Source organism: Microplitis demolitor, chromosome 1 (assembly GCF_026212275.2).
Source record: "Microplitis demolitor isolate Queensland-Clemson2020A chromosome 1, iyMicDemo2.1a, whole genome shotgun sequence".
Taxonomy (NCBI): Eukaryota; Metazoa; Arthropoda; class Insecta; order Hymenoptera; family Braconidae; genus Microplitis; species Microplitis demolitor.
In genome coordinates this window covers 20,223,261-20,244,069 of record NC_068545.1, presented here as the reverse complement: position 1 = coordinate 20,244,069, position 20,809 = coordinate 20,223,261, and the positions used below count along the sequence as shown (strand labels likewise).

Here is a 20,809-nt window from a genome sequence, read left to right as displayed (position 1 = left end):
ATTTGTTCATCGTTTTTTTTGCTAACAAGGACAACGTTCTCATGCACATGATGCTCGTTACTTTTGATCTACTTTGTGAAGAAGCTTGAGAGAACAGGAAGTCACTTGTAAATTGTCGAGTCGCGACGGCGTTTTATCGCGCGAACAAGTGTGTGGGCAGAACGAAACGGAAGGTGAATACTGTGGCGTTGCATGAAATGAGACGATCCTTTTTCCATGTGCAGGAAGAGCTGTCATGTACTTACCTGCTTGCTTATATATGTATATATAGATTTTTACATGTGCGTATATATACATATCATCAGACGCGTGAATGAAAAACTTTAAAGGCTCATATGCATGCTACGGGATATGCCCAACACACGTCTTTGCTAATCTAATTTACTTCAAACGAGATAAAGGACTCGTTCACCGTGACCGTTGAGTGTATCTACATGTAAATGCTATTTATAATTTTCAGGGTGTGGGAAGGGAAAAAAATCTATAATGTTACTAAAAAAAACAAGTTATGTTTATGAACGGCTCTTAGAGGTACTTAAACTTGTTGGCACAAATATAACAGGAATTAAAAAGCGAAAAAAAATTAATTTATATGAAACTATTTGGCAAAGTATTATTATGTTTGATTAATGATTAAATATTAAAGTTAATATTTTCGACGTTACAAATGAAACTTTTAAAAAAATAATGATCATCGGCTGAGGTTCAAAATGACTTACAGAAAACGAGTGAGGAAATTAATAGCTTTTTTCTTTAATGTGTTGATATAATAAATGAGCATGCAAAGAATATATCAATCAAAATAATCGAGTGCCGCCTATTCACAATTATCAGGTAGTTGCGTGGCTCATACATGTAATAAAATGACGTCATCCAGATAGAAAGTATCTTGAACTTGTCCGAATACTTATTATCTACATATACATATATACACATAGAGTTCGCAAGACATCATATATTTGGATAATATTGCCGTATCTTAATGATTAGACATACTCTAGAGTTTTAATTTTTTTAAGCGTTGACTTAAATCGATTTCATAAAATAAGAAATCTGGAAAACGGTTAATACTGTGGGCTGACACCAGACTTACTGTTATTTTCAATTTCAAAGAGATCGAATACATTAATATAATATATATATGTTTGAGCTTTTCGAATCCAAAAATACTATCTGACTATCGAATTTTTGGGCTTGAAAATATTTTTTCTTCAACTATCCATAAGTAGAATGCCTTTTTTATTTGTATAAATAACTTATGACTTTATACGTTCCTTGATTATCGATATTTCTTGTTTGAAAAATAAAAAAATGACGTCTCCCCGGCGGGGAATCGAACCCCGGTCTCCCGCGTGACAGGCGGGGATAATGTCCATTATACGACCGAGGACCACGTTTGCCGAAAATGGCATTCTTTATAAAATTGTAAGAAACTTAACAAATAGGCGAACCTCAAAAACGAAAACAAAAAAAAAAAAAGTTTTGGCGATACTAGCACTTTTAGTGTTTGGTAGCATGTATTGAAATAACTGTGAAAACGATTGTATAATAATCTAATATAAGCTCTGTTGATAGAAATTATTATTGTTTAGCTTTTCGCTATGGAAACTGAAATTTAAAACAATAGGAAGTCATTGATTTCTGTGGGATTTTAGGAAGTAAATTTTCCAGTAGATTTCAATGCTTCAATATCCTACTCTCTAAATCTGAAACAGAGACTATACACTGTTTCACAGCTATAAGCATACCAAGTGGTATACTTATAGCTGTGAAGTAGTATATACGCTATTTTCAGTGGTTTTCACTGTTTCAGATTTAGAGAGTAAGTTTTTGTTGTTTAAGAAGAACTTTTGACTAAACTTTCAGAGAAATCTTGAAATTCGTATTTAAGACTATATTTTTTTGTTTTCTTTGTTTCGTGTACATAATCGATCAATCTTCCATATTCAATTAGTCCCAGACCTCCATAAACTCTTTTGATTACCGTCATGATAATTGAAATTAGTCAATTTTTCTCGAAATAATCCCACGTGTTTGATTTCTCAAAACTTACAATTTTAATATGAAAAAAAAGATATTCCTGATCTATCAAAGCTATCTTGAGAAAAAAAAACCGGGCAAAGCTCCCTAATTAACTTTAATGAAGAGCAAGAAGGTCACGTTTCTTGTTAGAAAATAAAATCCTGATTTCCTCCATGAAAAAAACTAATCAGTACTGAAAACCTTTAATTTGATCATTACAAAAACCATGGAGGGTAAGAATACTTTTTGTGAAAAGACAGGTGACAAGATATTTTGTCCCTGTGGCTTGATTAGGATGTATATAAATGCGGCTGTAAAAAAAAAAAAGAAAAAAAATAGTTTAGTGGCAGGTGAGTTAAGTGAATTGTCCGTTAAACGACTCATTGATAAATTTTGAATTTTTTACTATTCTCATTCCTTCTTAATATATTCTGATACTTAACAAGGTAGTAACGAGCAGTTTAAGGTTTCCAGAAGTATCCGAAGCTTTTCCTCAATTCGGAAAATTATATTTATAAAGACACAAGACTAACGAGCGGCGGAAGCAGATGTTTTTTTTTCACCTCATAAATTGTTTGGTTGGATGTTTTACTTTTTTTTTCAATCGCTGAAACATTTTGATAAACGAAATTTATTAGTAAAGAATAATCAATTTGGAGTTATTAACTCACTTTTCTCTATAAAATATACTTATTTGGTGAAACATAAAATATTTTCTCGGAATCGCACAAAGAGTTGATGAAAAAAAGGTTTTTGATGTACTCGAGTGAAGTGTGTATGTACTTTTAAAGCCTTTTATTGACTCCAGTGTCATTATAATAAATTCACCCTTGAGTAAAATATATATAAGAGGATCAACTTGAATTGAAGAATAAGAACCAAGTACACGCATTATCGGCGTATTTGTACCAAGTCTGACGAGTGACGACGTGTACCTTAAGTACATTACTTATACCATTATAAAGTTTACTGTTGAGTTCCGAGGGACTCTCGAGCGATTGGTAGCCCGAAAGGCAAGAGAGGTAAATGCAGGTGCTATGGCACGCGTCTTTATACTTTTGCTGACTCGCGTTCGTCTTTGCTGCACCTGAACTAATTACCAAACATGTAATGCAACGTACTCTCCGTGCTTGTTGTTTTTTTCCACCCTCTTCTTTACTCAAGACCACCAAAAATTGTTCTTCTTGTATGTAATGCATGTTTAATTTTTTCTAATTAACAATAACTCACAACGAAAACGGTCCCAACTCAATCGAGTACTCGACCATTGAATTTATATTAATGAATGTTATTTACATTTGAATCAAAATAGTTTTGCTATCTGCCTGCAATGTCTTGAATTAAAAAACGAAAAAAAATCAGCACACATCTGCCTTTGAAAATCTGTAGTTGCAATGGTCAAAATTATTATCCTTTCATCATAATTTCGATGGTGGTTCACCCAATTTTTTGTTTCGTCCATTTAAAAAGCGTCTCTATATATATACATATACTTTGTTAGCCTGTTGATCGCGTGTTGTACATATATATCTCAGTTTTTCGGCAGGTGCTGCCGAATGCCAATATATAAGTGTATAGCAGCACATATCTAAAAAGAGAAAAAGCCTAAAAAATAAAGACCAAGAAAGAGAGTTAACTTGTCTTGATGTGGCACCGTGTACCGTGTTGAACCACCAAATTCCAGCTCGTGCTACAACGTCAGTGCATCACCACCTTGCCTCCTTCCATATCCTCCAATTCACGAAACAACTCGACGTTTGTATCACTAAATGTTTTGTTTAATTTTGGTTTAACGCAAAACGCTTTATTCACAACCGACTTCTACATTATTATAATTATCATATGAATAATTTTGTAATATTTCCTAAAACACACAGGCTTATTATTATTTTTTCATACAGACAATAGAGGAAGTCTGGCATCATCGATGACACCGATAAACTTGGCAATAAAACTTTTTTTTCCTCATGCATGCATTTTGTAGAGTATATATTGGGTATAAACAAAGTCTCGACTCGTGTCTTAGGTTTAACGATTATTGTGCAGTAAATATCCATGATCCACCTGTGCCTCCTCTCTATACTATCTGTTCTCTCCTTTTATCCTCTCCCAAAGAGAAACATATTCGAAGCAACTCTTCTGTTTACATATATATACATACATATATACATATATACTAAAGAGATACATCGTGGCATCGTTTTCCTCTTGCACGCGAGCGTAACTGTTTCGGTTAAACTTACAGAACGCCCCATTGTCTTACAACGACCATAAATGTTGTCGAATAAAATTTATTACGAGATGCTCAAGTATACTGAATTTTTTTTCAGCCTTATTTTTTTATACTTCCAAATTGTCTGACCTGGTGTATGGATATATAGATATATGCAGCTTCAACACGAATTTAACCTTTTATTTTAGGATACACCAGCTTGCGATACGTACTAAAAATAATGATAATAGCAAATTCACCCATTACATACATTTATACTTATTAACGATTATTGATGTAGGAAAAAAAATAAGTATATCAATATATTTTAGCTGGAGATGGATGGACAAAAAAATAAAAAACTTTTATTGGAGATTTAAAATCAATGCGATAGATAGGGTAAATCCTGTAAAACGGATGAGTGGATTCTCTGCTTAACTTATTTTTTATTATTTGAAAGTTTCCATCGGGTCGATTGCCTGAGATACAGTAGACACTTTCCATGACAATTTTCCAGCCGTTGCTCTCGTAGTGTCAGCATCACAGCACTGGGATCAATGAATCGGACAGCACTTGACCCTTGATCCAGGCGAAGTAATTCCTTTTTTTTCCCTTTCACCTTCTCCGACAAAACCATCACCGCCTCTGTCTACTTTTTCTTTTCCTTAAATCTATAATAATAACGGCCGTAGATTGGACATGAGGGACTTTGCCGTGAGAATGCTTTACAAACACTGTGTTGTATATCACTGATCATAATCGATAAAATTAGGTCACTTATTTATTTTTTCCTTCAATGTCCCCTTTAAAAGACACACTCACACACTAAAGCCCAGATCATCATCTATTTTCAATTGGACAATTTAATATATTGCTACCAGTCTCTATTGTTTTTAACGGCAGTCAACTGTAAACGTGAGTCGCACCAATTTCTCAAGACGCGAGGGAAATTTGTAGAAAGGAGGAAGTGCTCGTACTAGATTGGATCTCGTAATCGACGACAATCGATCTGCACAGCGAGGGAAATCACGGAATCCCTGCAGTTCTGGATCCCGTCGGGTACTAAATCCACCAGCACCAATACTACTACTACTACTATTACTATTACTATGAAGACTGAACTACGAACATAGGGGTAGTAGAAAAGATCGAAGACAGCATGTGTATTCCACCCTTGTGCATGTGGTTGTCTAAGTTCTTGGTCACCAGTTCCTGGACGTGTCGTGCTGGACAAATGCCCGGATACTAGAGGTGGAAGTAATGCGTCTTAGCTAAGATTCACAGGCGCAGTCTTATAATTTATCAGCCAGCTTTAATCTTTACCAGGGGGTTGCTTTTAATGTTCTATTAAACTGTGTACTCCGCAATAACACCAACAATTATTATTACCATTTCACAATAAAGCCAATAAACTGTAAAATTATGAAACATTTTATTGAGCAAAGTTTTACTAGGACGCGGTTATGAAACGAGTTTCTCAAAAATATATTAAAGGCTTGTTTGGATAGGATCAATGAGGTCACGAAAAATTACAGAGGCTAATAATAAGTGAGTGTGCAATTAAGCACACTACTTATTAAAAACGTGTGATTGGACGGTTAAAGTAAAGAGAAGATTTAAGAAATGAACGCCATGGGTGGCACGGTTAGCAGCCCATCCATTTTTCTGACTGCTCGTTCTTTCACACCAGGGGTCTACGCTCCTTCAAGAGAACACAGCTCTCTAAAGATTTGCTCTCCTCTCTTTAATCTCATGGCTAAAATATTCCCATTCAAAAATTAATTTTTAAAAAACCATTCTTTAATAATAATGATATTTATAAATACTTTGAACGATTGACTGGATTATTTGAACTGACGTATTTGGCTCATTAGCCAGACGAGAAAGTCAAAATTAACTTGGCTTGTTGTTTGAGTACCAGTTTTTAAAAAGTTACAAATCATTACCACAAGTAAGTTGCCAAGGATTTATAATTATCCATAAAACATGCGATGTTACGCTCATCCGTTTCGGATCCATGGGTCATTTTGTATTAATAACCAAAGTCAACATATTATATTGATTCTCTATTTAAAATATATGATAATATACATTCAGTCTATACATATATAGTGAGTTTAGATTAAAGTACTTTCTCATCAATATCGATACACATATGTAGATATATATGTATATAAATATATATAAGTCATAGGTTTTGTTGTATAAAATAAAAAAAAAAGAAATTATATATAATACGATTCCTTCTGGCGTTGGACTGTGAGTGTGTGCCAGTCACGCTGTCCTCATCAATCTTATTCGATTATTCCATGATGGGCGAAAAAAAGGCCTGGCAAAACAAAACAAAAAAAAAACAAAAGCTCGCTACAGAAGAGTGGAAAAAAAAAGATATTAATATTTCTTAAAAAACCAAACAATTTAAAGTACAATAGGAAATTGTAAATTAATTATTTAGACATTCCTAGCAGGAAAAATTTCACTACTCATTTATTATCAGGCTCAATGATTTCCCATTGGAAGCCATTTTCCACGATTTCCGTGTGAGCATGTGAGAATAGTTTTTTTGAAATGAAGCAACTGAATATCGTGTATGTAAAAAATAATTTCTTTAGAAAAGATGGTTACGGTAATAAGTTTCATTTGACGTCTCAATAAACAATATTTGCCGAGTGAGCGAATACCCTTTGAAAGATGACATGAGGAGTGACGCCCTCCGTCGTAAATGTTTTGTTACGTGTGCTGTAAGCAGTTAATAATGAAGCAAGAGATAAAATAAAGCGGTAAGCATCGGAGCATAGATGGGAGCATAGAAAAAGGTGTGTGAGGGCCGAGGAAGAAAGAAAGTATTCTAGTGAGAGAGATTATGGTGAGGGCGTTGACGGGAGGTGGACCATTGCAAACACTCCCAGGTAAACCAGACATGAACAACTTGACTGAGGAATAACCCTTTGGATAATTTACGTCGAGGCATTTACGAGACTCTAACTAGCGGGTAGTCCAGCGAATCGGTACCAATATGCATGCTCAAAACATCCTTATCAACGCCTACATGTACGCATGTCTTGTTTTAAAACAACGTCTTTATATTTTGTATATTCTATACTATACCAATCTTTTGAATTATTTTCTGTAAAACATTTAATTCACTTTCAATTTTTAACCATGTACTGAAAATTTCGAATTTCAACCGAAATAAAATTTTTCATATTACCCGCTTCGAAAACACGAGTTTCAATGTTTGTTTAGTCCAATACAAAGTGAATTTGCAAATTGAAACTGATGAGTTTCTATCTTAAGTCGAAAACTCATTGCTTCTATCCGTTGCATGAACTTTTGACTCCATTTCACATTCGTTAACTATAATCTTCAAATTAGCCATGACTTATCTTAACCAACGAAGTTGACGATTAAAACAGTACATGTCCGATCAATTTCAAATTTGATCGTCGAAATCTTCAAACTCAAAGCTTCAATCCAGATAATTATGAAAAATAAAATATGTACAAAATGAAATATAAATTGAAATTTTGATACACCATAACCTCATCCTCTTCTGAAATCGTCTTGTGTCACCCCTGTCACACAATACACTACCAAAACACTAAATTATTTTCTAAACCAGCCCACAAATTTTTATCTGCATCTATATGAGTAAATAAAAAAATAATGTTACATGAAAAGCAAATAGATTTCACTATTCAATAGGTCAAACCGTCGATGACAATGAATTCGAAAACGGTTTGTTAAAAAAGCGATTTCCTGCATGGATTGACTCGATCCAGAGACTCAAGAGCTTCCTGTTTGCCTACAGATTTTCAGCACCTATAATTTCCTCAATCTCTTTCATCATTCTCGATCCTGTTATAAAAGTGAATGCCATCCCGAGATCGCTCTCCACCGCTACGTAATCTTTCCATTGTCAATTGTCAATTTTGGGACAGTTTTTTTTCCATTCAACAACAGTCTTTTTATACATCTGTCTTCTTGTCCTCAAACATTCTGTGCTTGAACTTGTTGGCCTCTGAAGTCTCTTATTTAGGCTTCTGTACCGAATTAGCTCTGAATATTTTTATTTCTCAAGTGTAGGCACGAGTTCCTATCCAAATATCTGACGATTTCCATGATGATCATTGATCATGGTAATGATTATTATTATTATTAGCTACCAGAACTAGCTAATAGATGTCTAGGTTTACAATGGACTCCATTATTATCGGCTAATCAATGAAAATGTTAAACATCCCGGACAATAGTAATACGAAAACAACTGACATGAGCATATCGATGGACGATTAGCTAATTCGCTCTGTTATAACTTATAACTAAGCATCAAAGCCCCTGTAGACGGTGCCTAAAAAGATGAGATCAAACGAGCAATAAATTGTTTAGTCATGCTGGCTCTCTAAAATCTAAAGTGCCAGTCGATTTGCTGGTGCCTTATATTAATATATAAAAATAAAATTATTCAGACGCACGTCAGTATATACCGGGAATCATTCGCAGTCTAACTTGTAGCAGGTTGAAAGGCATTAAGAGAATCCATAAAATTTTTTTATCTAAAACTCTTACCGGTGGATAATGAAAAAATATAAGTTATAAAATGCCTTAAGATTGTCGGCTGGATGATATTGAAGCTCTTCAATCTACTGTTAGCTCATATCTACGATAGAAAATGAGCAACAAAAATCGGGAGATGAAAAAGGTTAAGCTAAAGCTAAAGGTAAAGGAGAATATGAACAAGTAGAAGAAATAGAATAAGAATCCCTTCTCACCAAGTCTCGATCATATCCAATGTATTAACGCTTTAGCACCCGAGGCGGGCGCCCTGCCGAGCCCTTTCTCCTCTTCCTTCTCTTATTAATCTCAGAGCTCAATATCTCACACTCACTCGCTCTTTTATACACTGCAGTCAATATATGAGAGCTGGAATTGGATTAGTCTCAGACGATCCGATCAACCGGTGATGTGATTAATCCCATCGCTCGATTGCATCGACCAAACTGTAGATACTTAAATCTAATATCTATACCGCGTATAGACTTTTTTTAATCATATCTATTCTCTGCCTCATACTATCTTCCTATACAGTACATACACTTGATATATAACGGAACATACATTCATTATAAAAAGACCGGTGTTAAAAATGGACCCAATTTAACACCATGCGGTTTTGAAATGAAATACCACAAGTGTAGAATGAGTAAAATACGCAACACTATAATTAATTTTTTAAATTTATTCAGAGATACTTTTATCCCACTATTAAAATGGAAATTTTATTTTACAGTTTTTCATTAATCAAAATAAAGGGTTAAATGTCCACAAATGGAGCAGTGGCCACAAATGGTACCTCTACCCTATAGAAATTAAAAAAAAAAAAAGACATATTATATATCGTCCCCTTTCTGGGTAAACCTCGTAACTACATTTTTTTTATATTTAAAATTATGAATCAAAAACATTCTTTAGTGCTGCTATTGTGTGAAAAAAGTTTCAAATTTTTAAAATTATAACAGAATGTTCGAGAGACTTTTGAATTTTAATATTTCCATTAACGCACGTGTAACAGAATAGATATTTTGTCCGATTTTTGAAAAAATTATAATTTTGCAGTTACGAGATTTACCCGGAAGGGGACGATATAAAAAAATATAAAAATTTTAATATTTTTAACACTGAAAAATATTTTAACACTCAGAAATTTTTTTAACACCGCTATTGGTATTGAAATTTAACACCGAAAATTTTAACACCTACACCCTGGACTTACCCCAGTATTTTTCTACAGTGTGACAATATAATAAATTTTCATTTAATATCTAAGACTAAAATTATTGCCAACACGCCCATGGAAGCATGAAAAAATGCTCGTTTCCGAGTACTTGAGACATCATCGTCTGTACACCAGTCAATTGTTCAAGCCACGATTGTTGTGCTCAAGTTATGTACTTCTTTTTCAACTTGTTCATAGCACTTTTCTTCTTTTTATGAAACTTACTGACAGTGCAATTGTATCTTCAGCAATTGACAAGCATGTCTGAGGTTATTTGTCAGATAACTCATCTCTAAACACTAACATATGTTATTGCTTAATATAAACATTTAATTTTTTTTCATTACTATCGGCCATCAGTTTCGCAAATCTTGTTGGCGAGTAGGCCATGGCTAATTACGACTTTTAAATATATGGAATTGACCAACAGGTGAATAATTTTAAAAATATTCATTGTTTCTGTGGGAGGATTTCGTGTGGTTTTGTGTGGACATGCAGGTGTGAAAAATACATATATATTTAGTATGGATAGTTATAGATTATATCATTATGAATATGCATAATCCGGGAGAGTGAGAATGAAGAAAGAGTGGAAATATAGTATGGAAAAAGGACCAGCTAAACATTCACAAGTTTTGCCAAGTAATCGTGGCCATTAATAGTGTAGATGATCTGTTCTGAGACCAGACACTTTAAATTATTTTTCCATTTTTTTTTCTTTGTATTCATAAATTTATATGTGTGAGGGAAAAGCGGGAAAATGTAACCGCTAAAGAAATAATGGATTTCTGTGCATTTGAATACGCCGTGAATACAATGGAGAAATTTTTTTTATCGGGCAAGCAAAACGGACTACTCCCAAAAAAATGTAACAAAATTTTGGAGGCTTCGGAAGTATCGGGCAAGTCTTCTAAGTCTTCTAGAAGAAATAGCGTTCTTCTTTCACAACACAGAGTCCTGATTCTGTATTTTCTTTATTATTTTCATGGAATTCATTAGAAGACGTTTTCTGAAAAAATTATATTACACAGAAGTAAAGGAAAAAAATTTTTCAGCAAATTCTGAGGGTGGATCACTTGATCTCTCGGTCCTGTTTCGTCCACCTTTCTCCTTCATATTTTTCAGTTGTCTATTCTACAAAACCAAGGATGTATAATCTTATAAATAGCTATATGAATTACATTATTATCGATAGATAAATTTGAATTTAAATTTGAGATGGAAAGTTAACAATCGATCAATTTTATTATTCTTTTGGTGCCTATTGCATATCACGTTTACGCAGATATTTGTATTGATAAAACTGCTCTAGATTACAAAGATGGCCGGTAGCCAAGAGAAAGTTAATATAACCATTTTCACACGTGAAAAGTGTGCTGACGGTGAATATAATTTTTTTATTTAAATTTGAATCTTGAAGTAAAGAATCTTGCTGATTGAAGTGACCTGAATCACGGGTCATAAGTAATAATTAAAATTATTGGCGTGATTACTAAGTAAATAAAATACAGCGACAGTATACAAGAGGCATAGGGTGAGCTGTATAAGTGAGACAAATATGAGAAATAATGCTGAAAATATATGGTAAGTTGTCGGATGAATCTTGAGATTGTATAAACAAACAGTTGAATTTGCAGTGCGTGTCACTCTCAATAAAATCGCGTGTTGCATTTAATAAGACGGTAAATATAAGAATCAGTACACTTGTTAATTATTACTTGTTTACTAATAGGTTTAATAGAATTCAATAGAATCTGAGCTATGATTTTTTATTTAAACTCTTGTAGTGATTGATCCTCGTCACGAAATTTATCCGAGTCATTTTCAGCGGAAAATCTTTGGAATGTTAATCCGCGTGGAATGATGACGCTATAGGATATTTTATACACACACACATATATATATATATATATATATATATATATATATAATAGTTTCTCAATACAGTTTCTATCTCTCGCTTTCTTTCCTGATCTCTTTTATCTAAAAGTCATTGGACTCGGTTTTAAATCCAACCATCGATTGTTGATTTATTCCCTGGGGCCACTAATTCAAACCATAGGCTACAGACCCATAGAAAACTACTAAAAATTCTAAGCTATCACATCCAAAGCCCCATTTTCACACTCGACATGACACTGACCCTTCGAAGGATGACCCCAACGATGTCTCAGTGAATCCTGGGTCGCTTCCATGGTTAATGTCAAGAAATCTTATCAATGATAGGATTAAGGTACAACTTAATAAAATTTTCTAGTCTGTACATCAACACTATCAAGTTTATTTTTTTTTTTAAATAAAACTCCCAGTATACTGTCTGTAGTTTGTCAGGAGCTTTAACATACTGATTTTTTTTGAGATCCCCAAACAGGATTTGCGTAATCCCGGTCAATTTTATAGGAAGCTCTGGAGAGAGCGTACCAGTTTCTTTTTTCGATTTTTTGTGTATGGCTCTAAGAGTCTAAGCAGTCCCATCTCCAGCGAAACAACCTGATATTTTATATATATATATATATGTATACTTTTTTGTTATTATTTTTTTTGTTGTCTACATCAGCTAGATCGCGCAAAAGGTCACCCCCGACTTACGACAGCTGCCCGGGACTTAACTTGGCATCGGAATTAAATTCACCGTGAAATGAAACCGACTTGTGCTACAAATGACAAAAGTCTCGCGGAGATTTTTGTGGACGGATTTGTGGGGATTTTCTGTTGAGTTAATGTCAAATGCCGGTGAATTTAACCTCAAGTAGTCATCCTGGGTGGATAGATAGATTCTATATATGTATACTGAAGAGGATCATATGATTTTATATTTTTAAAAAGTGTCTTTTAACTCAACTCAGAATCGAGTTTCGTTACACCTGGCAATGATTTTAAAATTTGTAATAAAATAAATTAATGATTCAGTTGATTAAATAAATGAGATTTCTACTTTTATGTCATACATGTTTTTACATGTTCATTAAATAGGCTAATTAATTGTTAGTAATATATTTTTATGAGTTAATTAATTAACTGATTAGTTTATTTTGATAGTGATATTAATGACTGATAATCTTATTTGTTGAATTATTTTATCATTTGTATAGACATAAATTTTAATAGTTATAAGACGACTCACTACTTGAAATTATTCAATTACTGCTACTTAATGACTCATAAAATTAATGACAGTTTAAAACGTCTAATTTATTAATTTGCTATTAAATATCAGTAATGAAAAAATATATGACATAAATGTAACTAACGAATTTAATAGAATTTTAGTTGAAAAAAAAAAATGACTTCTTGACTCAAAATATTTTTTTTCAATTCGTAATTCAAAAAATTTTCTTTGGCGGGAAAATGAAATTTTTTGAATTATAAAATAAAACTAAAATTTTTTTCAGGCGAGAAAAATATTTCTTGAGTCAAGAAATCCTTTTTTTCTGTGTAGATACTGTAAAATATGTAAATTAAAATAAAATATAAAATTACTGGGTAAGTTAATAAAATAACAAATATATTTAGCGATCGGATGCAATATATATATATATATATAGTGTAGAAGCATATAGGATGATTATCATATCAGTTATTTTATTTGTAACGGCACATCATAACTACACAGTGTAACCGTTATCGCGTACCGGGCGCTTTTGATTTGCATGTAAACACTTTCGTATATCGAGTAGTCCGATAAGGCTTTAATTAAGTTACTACGGCTAATTAATATACTGCACAACGATCGATACGATCGCTGCCCACTTTGTTTTCGCACATCGTCCATCAACGGGTCCAACTACTCCTATATATATACATCCATATACATTTATATACATATATTTAAAGAAGAGCACTAAAGTCAGAGATACAGATAAAGATATATACATATATACATATATATTTATACATAAAATTTTAACACTAAAGAAAAAAAAGTATAAATAAATCAAGGTGTCATAAAAAGAGTAAGAAAAAAAATGAAAAATGTAAAAGGAAAGTCCGTTTGATTTATGATCATGTAGAGTTGAAAAGCTGGATCTGTCTCAGCTTTGATAATTTATGATTAATTGATTAAGTAAATAACTAACAGTAAGACGGAATCAATTTACTGATAATTAAAATGACTCTATAAACTTTTAATGTCTTAATGATCAGAACGCGACAGTTGTCATTTAATGTTATGATTTAATGATACATAAATCTTTGTATTAAAATAAATTAATGCTGTGTGTAAATAAAACATAAATAAAATATTTTAATTATTATTTATCATTTAATTTATTTTAAGTTAAAACTTTTTTTACAATAATATCTTACATTCATTTTTACACATTTATCAGTAGTACGGAAAAGTATATCGTACTTCTCGTCTTAGATTTTTTTTTTATTTTATTTTTTTTTTTAATAATTAATATTAATTATTTATTTAATTATTATATTTTGTTTTCCCATTCGGCGAGAAAATTATTTATTATTATAATCAATTAATTGTTTATTTAAAAATGATATTTTACAGGCTACATCTACGTCCCTAATAATACTCTATAATTTATATATATATATATTTATTTATTTTAACTATGTATAGTCATCATTTATATTTATATTTATATGTACGTGTAATTAAAAAAAAGGAACAAAAAAAATTCATTACTGGTAATAAATTTAATTTGCTAAATCACAAAACTAATGAATTATTCGCTCGCAATTTAGTTGATTAAAAAGATAATAAATTTGTTAGCAATTATTGCTGAGAGATGACTCCTCTGGCCCAAAATTGCCGAACTTCAAATATATTAATTAATCAATTATTATTAATAATCAGTTAATCAACTGATTAATAATAAAATTAGGTCTATAATCAAAAATCACAATGTGGTCTCGTAATTCTCTCTCTCCCTCTCTTCATTAATTAACTATCAATAATAATTAATAATTGTTGACATTTAAGTTCGTAAAAACGAGTAATTAAACGTTCATTTATTTTATTTTATTTATTTATTATTAAAACTTATCGATTATCTCTCATTCTTTTATTTTAATACTTTGACTATCTAACTTTATGTGTCTGATTACTAGTAATTATACACCATCACTTACTCTCAATGGTTTATTAACCATATACTATCGTTTACAATATATATTTATTTATAATTATAATAATAATAATAATAATGATAATGATAATTAAACTAATAATCTTTACAACTTCCGCTAAGAAAATTGAAAATTTTCAAAATAATGAAAATTGGTTTTTTGATGAACATGAATTAGAAATTTCAAATGAAAATTTTTATCTATTGTGTGTTTTATTTTTTTTATGTATGACAATTTATTAAGGTTGACAAAATTAAAATAATAAAAGTTCTTAGTGAACGCGGATTAAATCCTCTCGGAGTAAAATTTACTCTGCGGAGTTTATTTTAATATTAAGACTCCGAATCGGAGTGAATGCGGGTTGAAATAAAATTCAGATTACTCCTAAATCACTTTTCTGAAAAAACAAACTCCCTATTCACTCCGTAAGAGAGTGATTTTTTTTAAACTCCAGAACTGAGTGACGGAGTGAATTCGGATTGAAATAAAATACGTAATTACTCCCGATTTTTTTATGGTGTATGATGTGACACATATTTTTATTAATCCTTCAATAAGACATATATATATATATATATATATATATATATATATATATATCTACACCGAAAAAAGAAAGAAGTGAATGTGGAGTCAATCAGGAGTAAACTCAAAGCAGATGACTGTATATTTTTTTTATTCCCTTGGAGTAAAATTCACTCCAAAGGAAAGTTTAATTTAATATTAAACTTCCGGTTCAGAGTAAAATTCACTCCTAAAAGTAGTTTATTTAATTATTAAAACTCCGAATCACTCCGTTAAAAAAACTCCTTATTTACTCCGAATGCGGAGCGATTTTATTTTTTAACTCCGGGACCAAGTGAATTCTGATTTAAATAAAATCCGTCCACTCCGAATTCACTCCCAATTTTTTACAGTATATATATATATATATATATATATATATATATATATATATATATATATATATATATCCTTCTATGACTAATTAATCCGCGATCACTAAGAAAAATAAACCAACGCAATAAATAACAAATTGAATTAATAAAAAAAAGAAATCAAAATAAAAAATAAAAACCGACGACTGTCCCATGCGTTAATTATTTTTTTTTATCACACACATTTAAATTTAATTAATTAATCACACAAATAACTTTATTTATAGAAAATTCATTAATCTCTTCATAATAATAATAATAATTAATAATAATAATATCTAATGTTAACTGTCAGCGCAGTAAATATTAATGATGACAAATATATCAGAATAAAGGATAAAAAGGTCAGCTGAGGGAAGCAGTCGTCGTGTTTCGATAAAAATCTTCACTCGTTACCTTAAATTGCACGATAATGACCGATAAAGATAATTTTTCATTTTCATATATTTATTATATTTCCCAGGGTGTAGTGTCGGCTGTGTGTCGTTTCATATTAGCTCGTGATCTAACGCACACACGAGGGTATTCATCCATACAATTAAAATGATCTTTAATATATAATATTTATAATAATAATAATAGAAATAATAATATTTATATTTATAATTTTAGTTGATATATCTAAGGTGTGACTTGAGGTGAAAATTAAAACCGAGTTCAATTGATTAACGTTGATTGCGATGGCTTCATACCGTCGTGATTAAAGACAAATACGAACGTGTAATCAAATAAATAGTACACCATTATTATTATTTATTTAAATTTAAATGTTCATAATTAATTTATGAGTTTATTAATAAGTATATTATTATAATTATTATGTTTTTTTTTTTATTTACAGTTAAACGTATTATTTAACGACTCGATTAAAACGACAGCTGACTTTGTACTTGGGACCGGGGGGTTAATAAACCCTACGGTATACTTTACATATTTACAAAAAAAATAATTCCAACGCGTAAGCATTGATTCCATTATTTGCTGTTGATAAATTTATATTTATATAACAAGTTGAAGATTTTGAAACCTTCAATTTTAAAATAATAAAAGTAAAAAAATAAAATAATAATGTTTAAAATAAAAAGATGATGGGTATCATCTTTAACATACGTGTAAACGCGTACGAGGTTTTTCCATATACGTATAAATATATGTGAGCACACGGATACCAATAGCGCGAGTTTTTTAAAAAAAGCTTATGACAGAATGGTGGGTTGCGTCCTGAGCTGCTGGTGTTGGTACTGATGCTGCTGCTGCTGTTTACTGGTCATAAGTACTCATTCATGTGTACTCGGACCTCCAACCGGTCTGCAGTAGAGAATAAAAAAAAATTATTGCATTTACTGGCAATGGGATTCTTGGGGATCAAATAAGTTTCTTGTTGACTCGGTGTCCAGTTAAGACTCTGATCGTTTTAAATGGACATATTGCGTCAATCGAGAGAAGTCTTATTTTATTTATTTACTTGCTTTTTTTTTATACAATTTAGTTTTGATGCAGAGGAAATTGATTTAGAAAAAAATAAAAAATTTGTAGATTTATTTTAATGAGATAATTATTAAAAATTTTTTTTTAAAGACTCAAAATTCATGAGTTTTTTTTTAAATATTAGTCATCTAATTAGATCTATTCAGACTTTTCAACATTTTTTTAGATCTAAAATTTTTTTTAGATTTTTTTTTTAAGAATTGAAATCTTGTATGAATTTTGGGATTTATAATTTTGTTTTAGATTTGATCTTCGTAGATCTTTACAGATCTACATAGATCTCAATAGCGAAAAAATGAAATCTACGTAAATTCAAATTAATTAAAAAATTAATAGTCTAAGATCCGAACTAAAATCGACCTTCGCCGAGCTGATAATAGAATAAAACTTATTTTATAATAAATTTAGTATACTAAAAAATATGTTAAAAATAGATTGGCTAAAAAAATCCTTGACAAAATATTTCTATAAGATCGTAGATCTAAATTATTCTTTATTAGACAAATATCCTATGACTCAAAACTGCAGGACAAATTTTAGTAGAACGTAAATGATTAAAAAATATCCAAAATTTGGGAGAAAATTTAAAAATCATTAGATTATTTTCGTAGAATATTTAAAAAAAAAATTTTTGACAGTAAATTCTACAGTAAATTAGTAATTCGTACCATAGCATTCGTCGTAGCTGCTAACTGAAGACCCTGCAAACTCGTCATGTGATGCGAATGCGAGTGTGGGTGGGAGTGCGGATGAATTGGCGGTGGCGCGGGTGGCGCGAATCCTTGATGAAGACCTCCGGCCATTCCGACTCCCGAGTGATACATGTAATGTTGCACTGCTGGGTGCATCGAGTGATGATGTTGGGCCGTTCCTATTAACACAAAATAAATAAAATGATAATTAATTAGCTATTTATATTGCCTTCATTGTTAAACATATTTGAATAATTAATTTATTACAAATTATTTTAAACCCTGATTACAATTACAAATTTATCGTTTGAATATTTAAACAAGAATGAATCACTCGGTAATATAAGTAAGAGACATTTAATTAAAATTAAATATAATTTATTACTGTGCTATAAAATTATTGAATTTAAAATTACCCATAGGTGATCCAAATCCAGTGTGGAATGACTTGTTGTCAAGATCCAAGTGTCCGCTTGCTTTGATCATGTCACCCATGACGCCGCTCAAGCCAAGACAGTTTCCCTGCTTCTTCTTTTTACTTTTTGAGGATAATTTTCTATTCCTCGTCTGTATACCCTCCTTTTTCATCGTCAATGGTCGGTTAACCTGTAACATTTCGAGATAACAATTCGTTGAGTTATAACTTAGAAGATAATTTTTTTTCAAATAATAAAATAAAATACAAAAAAGGCCTTTCAGCAGCTGAAATGGAAATAGATTTCATGATAATATCAAAATTTCATTTAATGAGTGGTAAGATAATGTATATGAAAATCGGAATGTTTTTCACGCAAAATGAAAAAATTTGTAATTTGGCTGCTGAAAGGTGACTTAAGGAATAATTGGCGCTACAGCTTTCGGCTGACGTGTGAAACATTTTAGAAATCTAGATCTAGATTTTTTTCTTTTCATTTTTGCAAAAACATGCAATGCAGCAAATACATGTATTTTTCTTTCGTGGAAAACATTGCGATCTTCAGGTGCATGTAGGATAAGTAATTTCTTTGGTCTTGGCATATATGTAGTCATGAAAATTAAAGGTTATTTAAAGAGCTTTCAGTTGTTCAAAAGTCATTGAAAAAAGAATCAGTAAAAATATGAATTTTTGACACTTTGAAAATTTTTAAATGCTGTAACTTAAAAACTAATTGACCGATTTTACTCATCTTCGAACTTGATCTTAAAAATCCTTTACAGAAAATGTATGCTGAGTTTCATTGAGATCCGTTAAGAATTGTGGAGGCTATTATCTACTTTATATGAATACACATATATATTTTGAACCATATGTATTTCCTGAGCTTGTCGAGCTGATTCCAGAAGTAGCAAAATTTTTCGAAAATTCCGTCATGAGGAAAATGCTAGTTAGATTTCGATGAAATCTATTAATAATTTTTTTTTCTAATAAAAGAATAAATGATATAAAAAATAGCCAAGTGGAATTAACCATCATGAAACAATGAGCAAGAGCTGAGCTAAAGATTCTGATGTAACAAACATGCACCCGCGCACCCGTCACGGACATTATTTACCGGGAGGGCAAACATGCGGACTCAGCACCACGTCCATGGTTAAATATATGCACTCGTACATATTATATAGCATCAGGCTATAAATCGATCCTACAGTACCAATCGATTTAACTTTTATTTTATGCATACATACAAATATATTTATATATATACGACTGTCCTGATACAACGACTCTGACTCGGACTCCGACTCTGTATTAATCGGTTGTTTTTTTTCCGATTAGCATGTCGTGATTAAACACGTGACAACGAATCAACGCCGAGTAATTTTTTAATCCATTATAATATAAGTATACAAGTAAATATGGATAATGATATATATATATATATATTATGTACATCTATATAAATTCAAGGATAAAGTACTGGCGGAATAAAATAAATGTTTGAGAAATGAAACTACAGAGACAATTAATAAATAAAAATCCGTCAGATTCTTGGTAAGGCTGCTTGTAGTTGACGTATGTACATGTATATGTATATTGCAATTAATGTATATGTATATATAGATGGGTTTAAATCGACATCCCTCGCGCAATATTCGCCGTCGTCGAGATTATACCGGCGACAAAGTCACTAATGCAATGTAACTACGCGCATTCTTACACGCCTCTTAGTTCGCTGCAAGTTTCTTATTCAGCAAAAAAAAAAAAAGGAGCCCTTTTCGTCGGCGCCGCCGGCACTTTCCTCTTGTGTGCACCACCACCAGCCAGTCTTGTATTATTATATATCACCAAGAGGAAGTGCAATTTGTATAATTAATTCAGGGACTTTAAATTGCCTAAAATTCTTATGGCGGTGACCCATCGACGATCAAATATACTTTTTTTTAAATTAAACTACATATTAATAGCAGTGCATTTATGGAGTATTTATTTATGCTGCAGCTATTATTATAATATCTATCAAAATTTGAATTTTTTCATTCAAAATCTTATTTTTTTCTCAGGATCTATAGGAAATTTTAGAGTCAAAATTTTTTTACTGAAATTTTTCATATTTCCATGACTACTTGACACTTTAAATATATATGAACTACTTGATAGCATGTAAATGAAGTGCAA

General features: G+C 31.4%; 1 protein-coding gene and 1 non-coding gene across 6 annotated transcripts in view; both read right to left on the bottom strand.

Moving 5' to 3' along the window:
* Positions 1 to 1,318: 1,318 nt before the first annotated feature.
* Positions 1,319 to 1,390, bottom strand: Trnad-guc (transfer RNA aspartic acid (anticodon GUC)). Its single transcript has one exon. It is a non-coding gene; the product is annotated as a tRNA-Asp (tRNA).
* A 12,963-nt stretch (positions 1,391 to 14,353) lies between these two features.
* Positions 14,354 to 20,809, bottom strand: part of LOC103571261 (GATA-binding factor 3) — a 123,462-nt gene continuing 117,006 nt past the window's right edge. For all 5 annotated transcript variants that reach the window (XM_014445023.2, XM_053739953.1, XM_053739950.1 and 2 more), the window contains 3 exons: positions 18,630 to 18,819; positions 18,190 to 18,392; positions 14,354 to 17,341 (listed from right to left, as the gene is read on the bottom strand). In XM_014445023.2, coding sequence (XP_014300509.1) covers positions 17,315 to 17,341; positions 18,190 to 18,392; positions 18,630 to 18,819 — 420 coding nt within the window. In that variant the 3' untranslated portion in view covers positions 14,354 to 17,314. The remainder of the gene's footprint in view (positions 17,342 to 18,189; positions 18,393 to 18,629; positions 18,820 to 20,809) is intronic.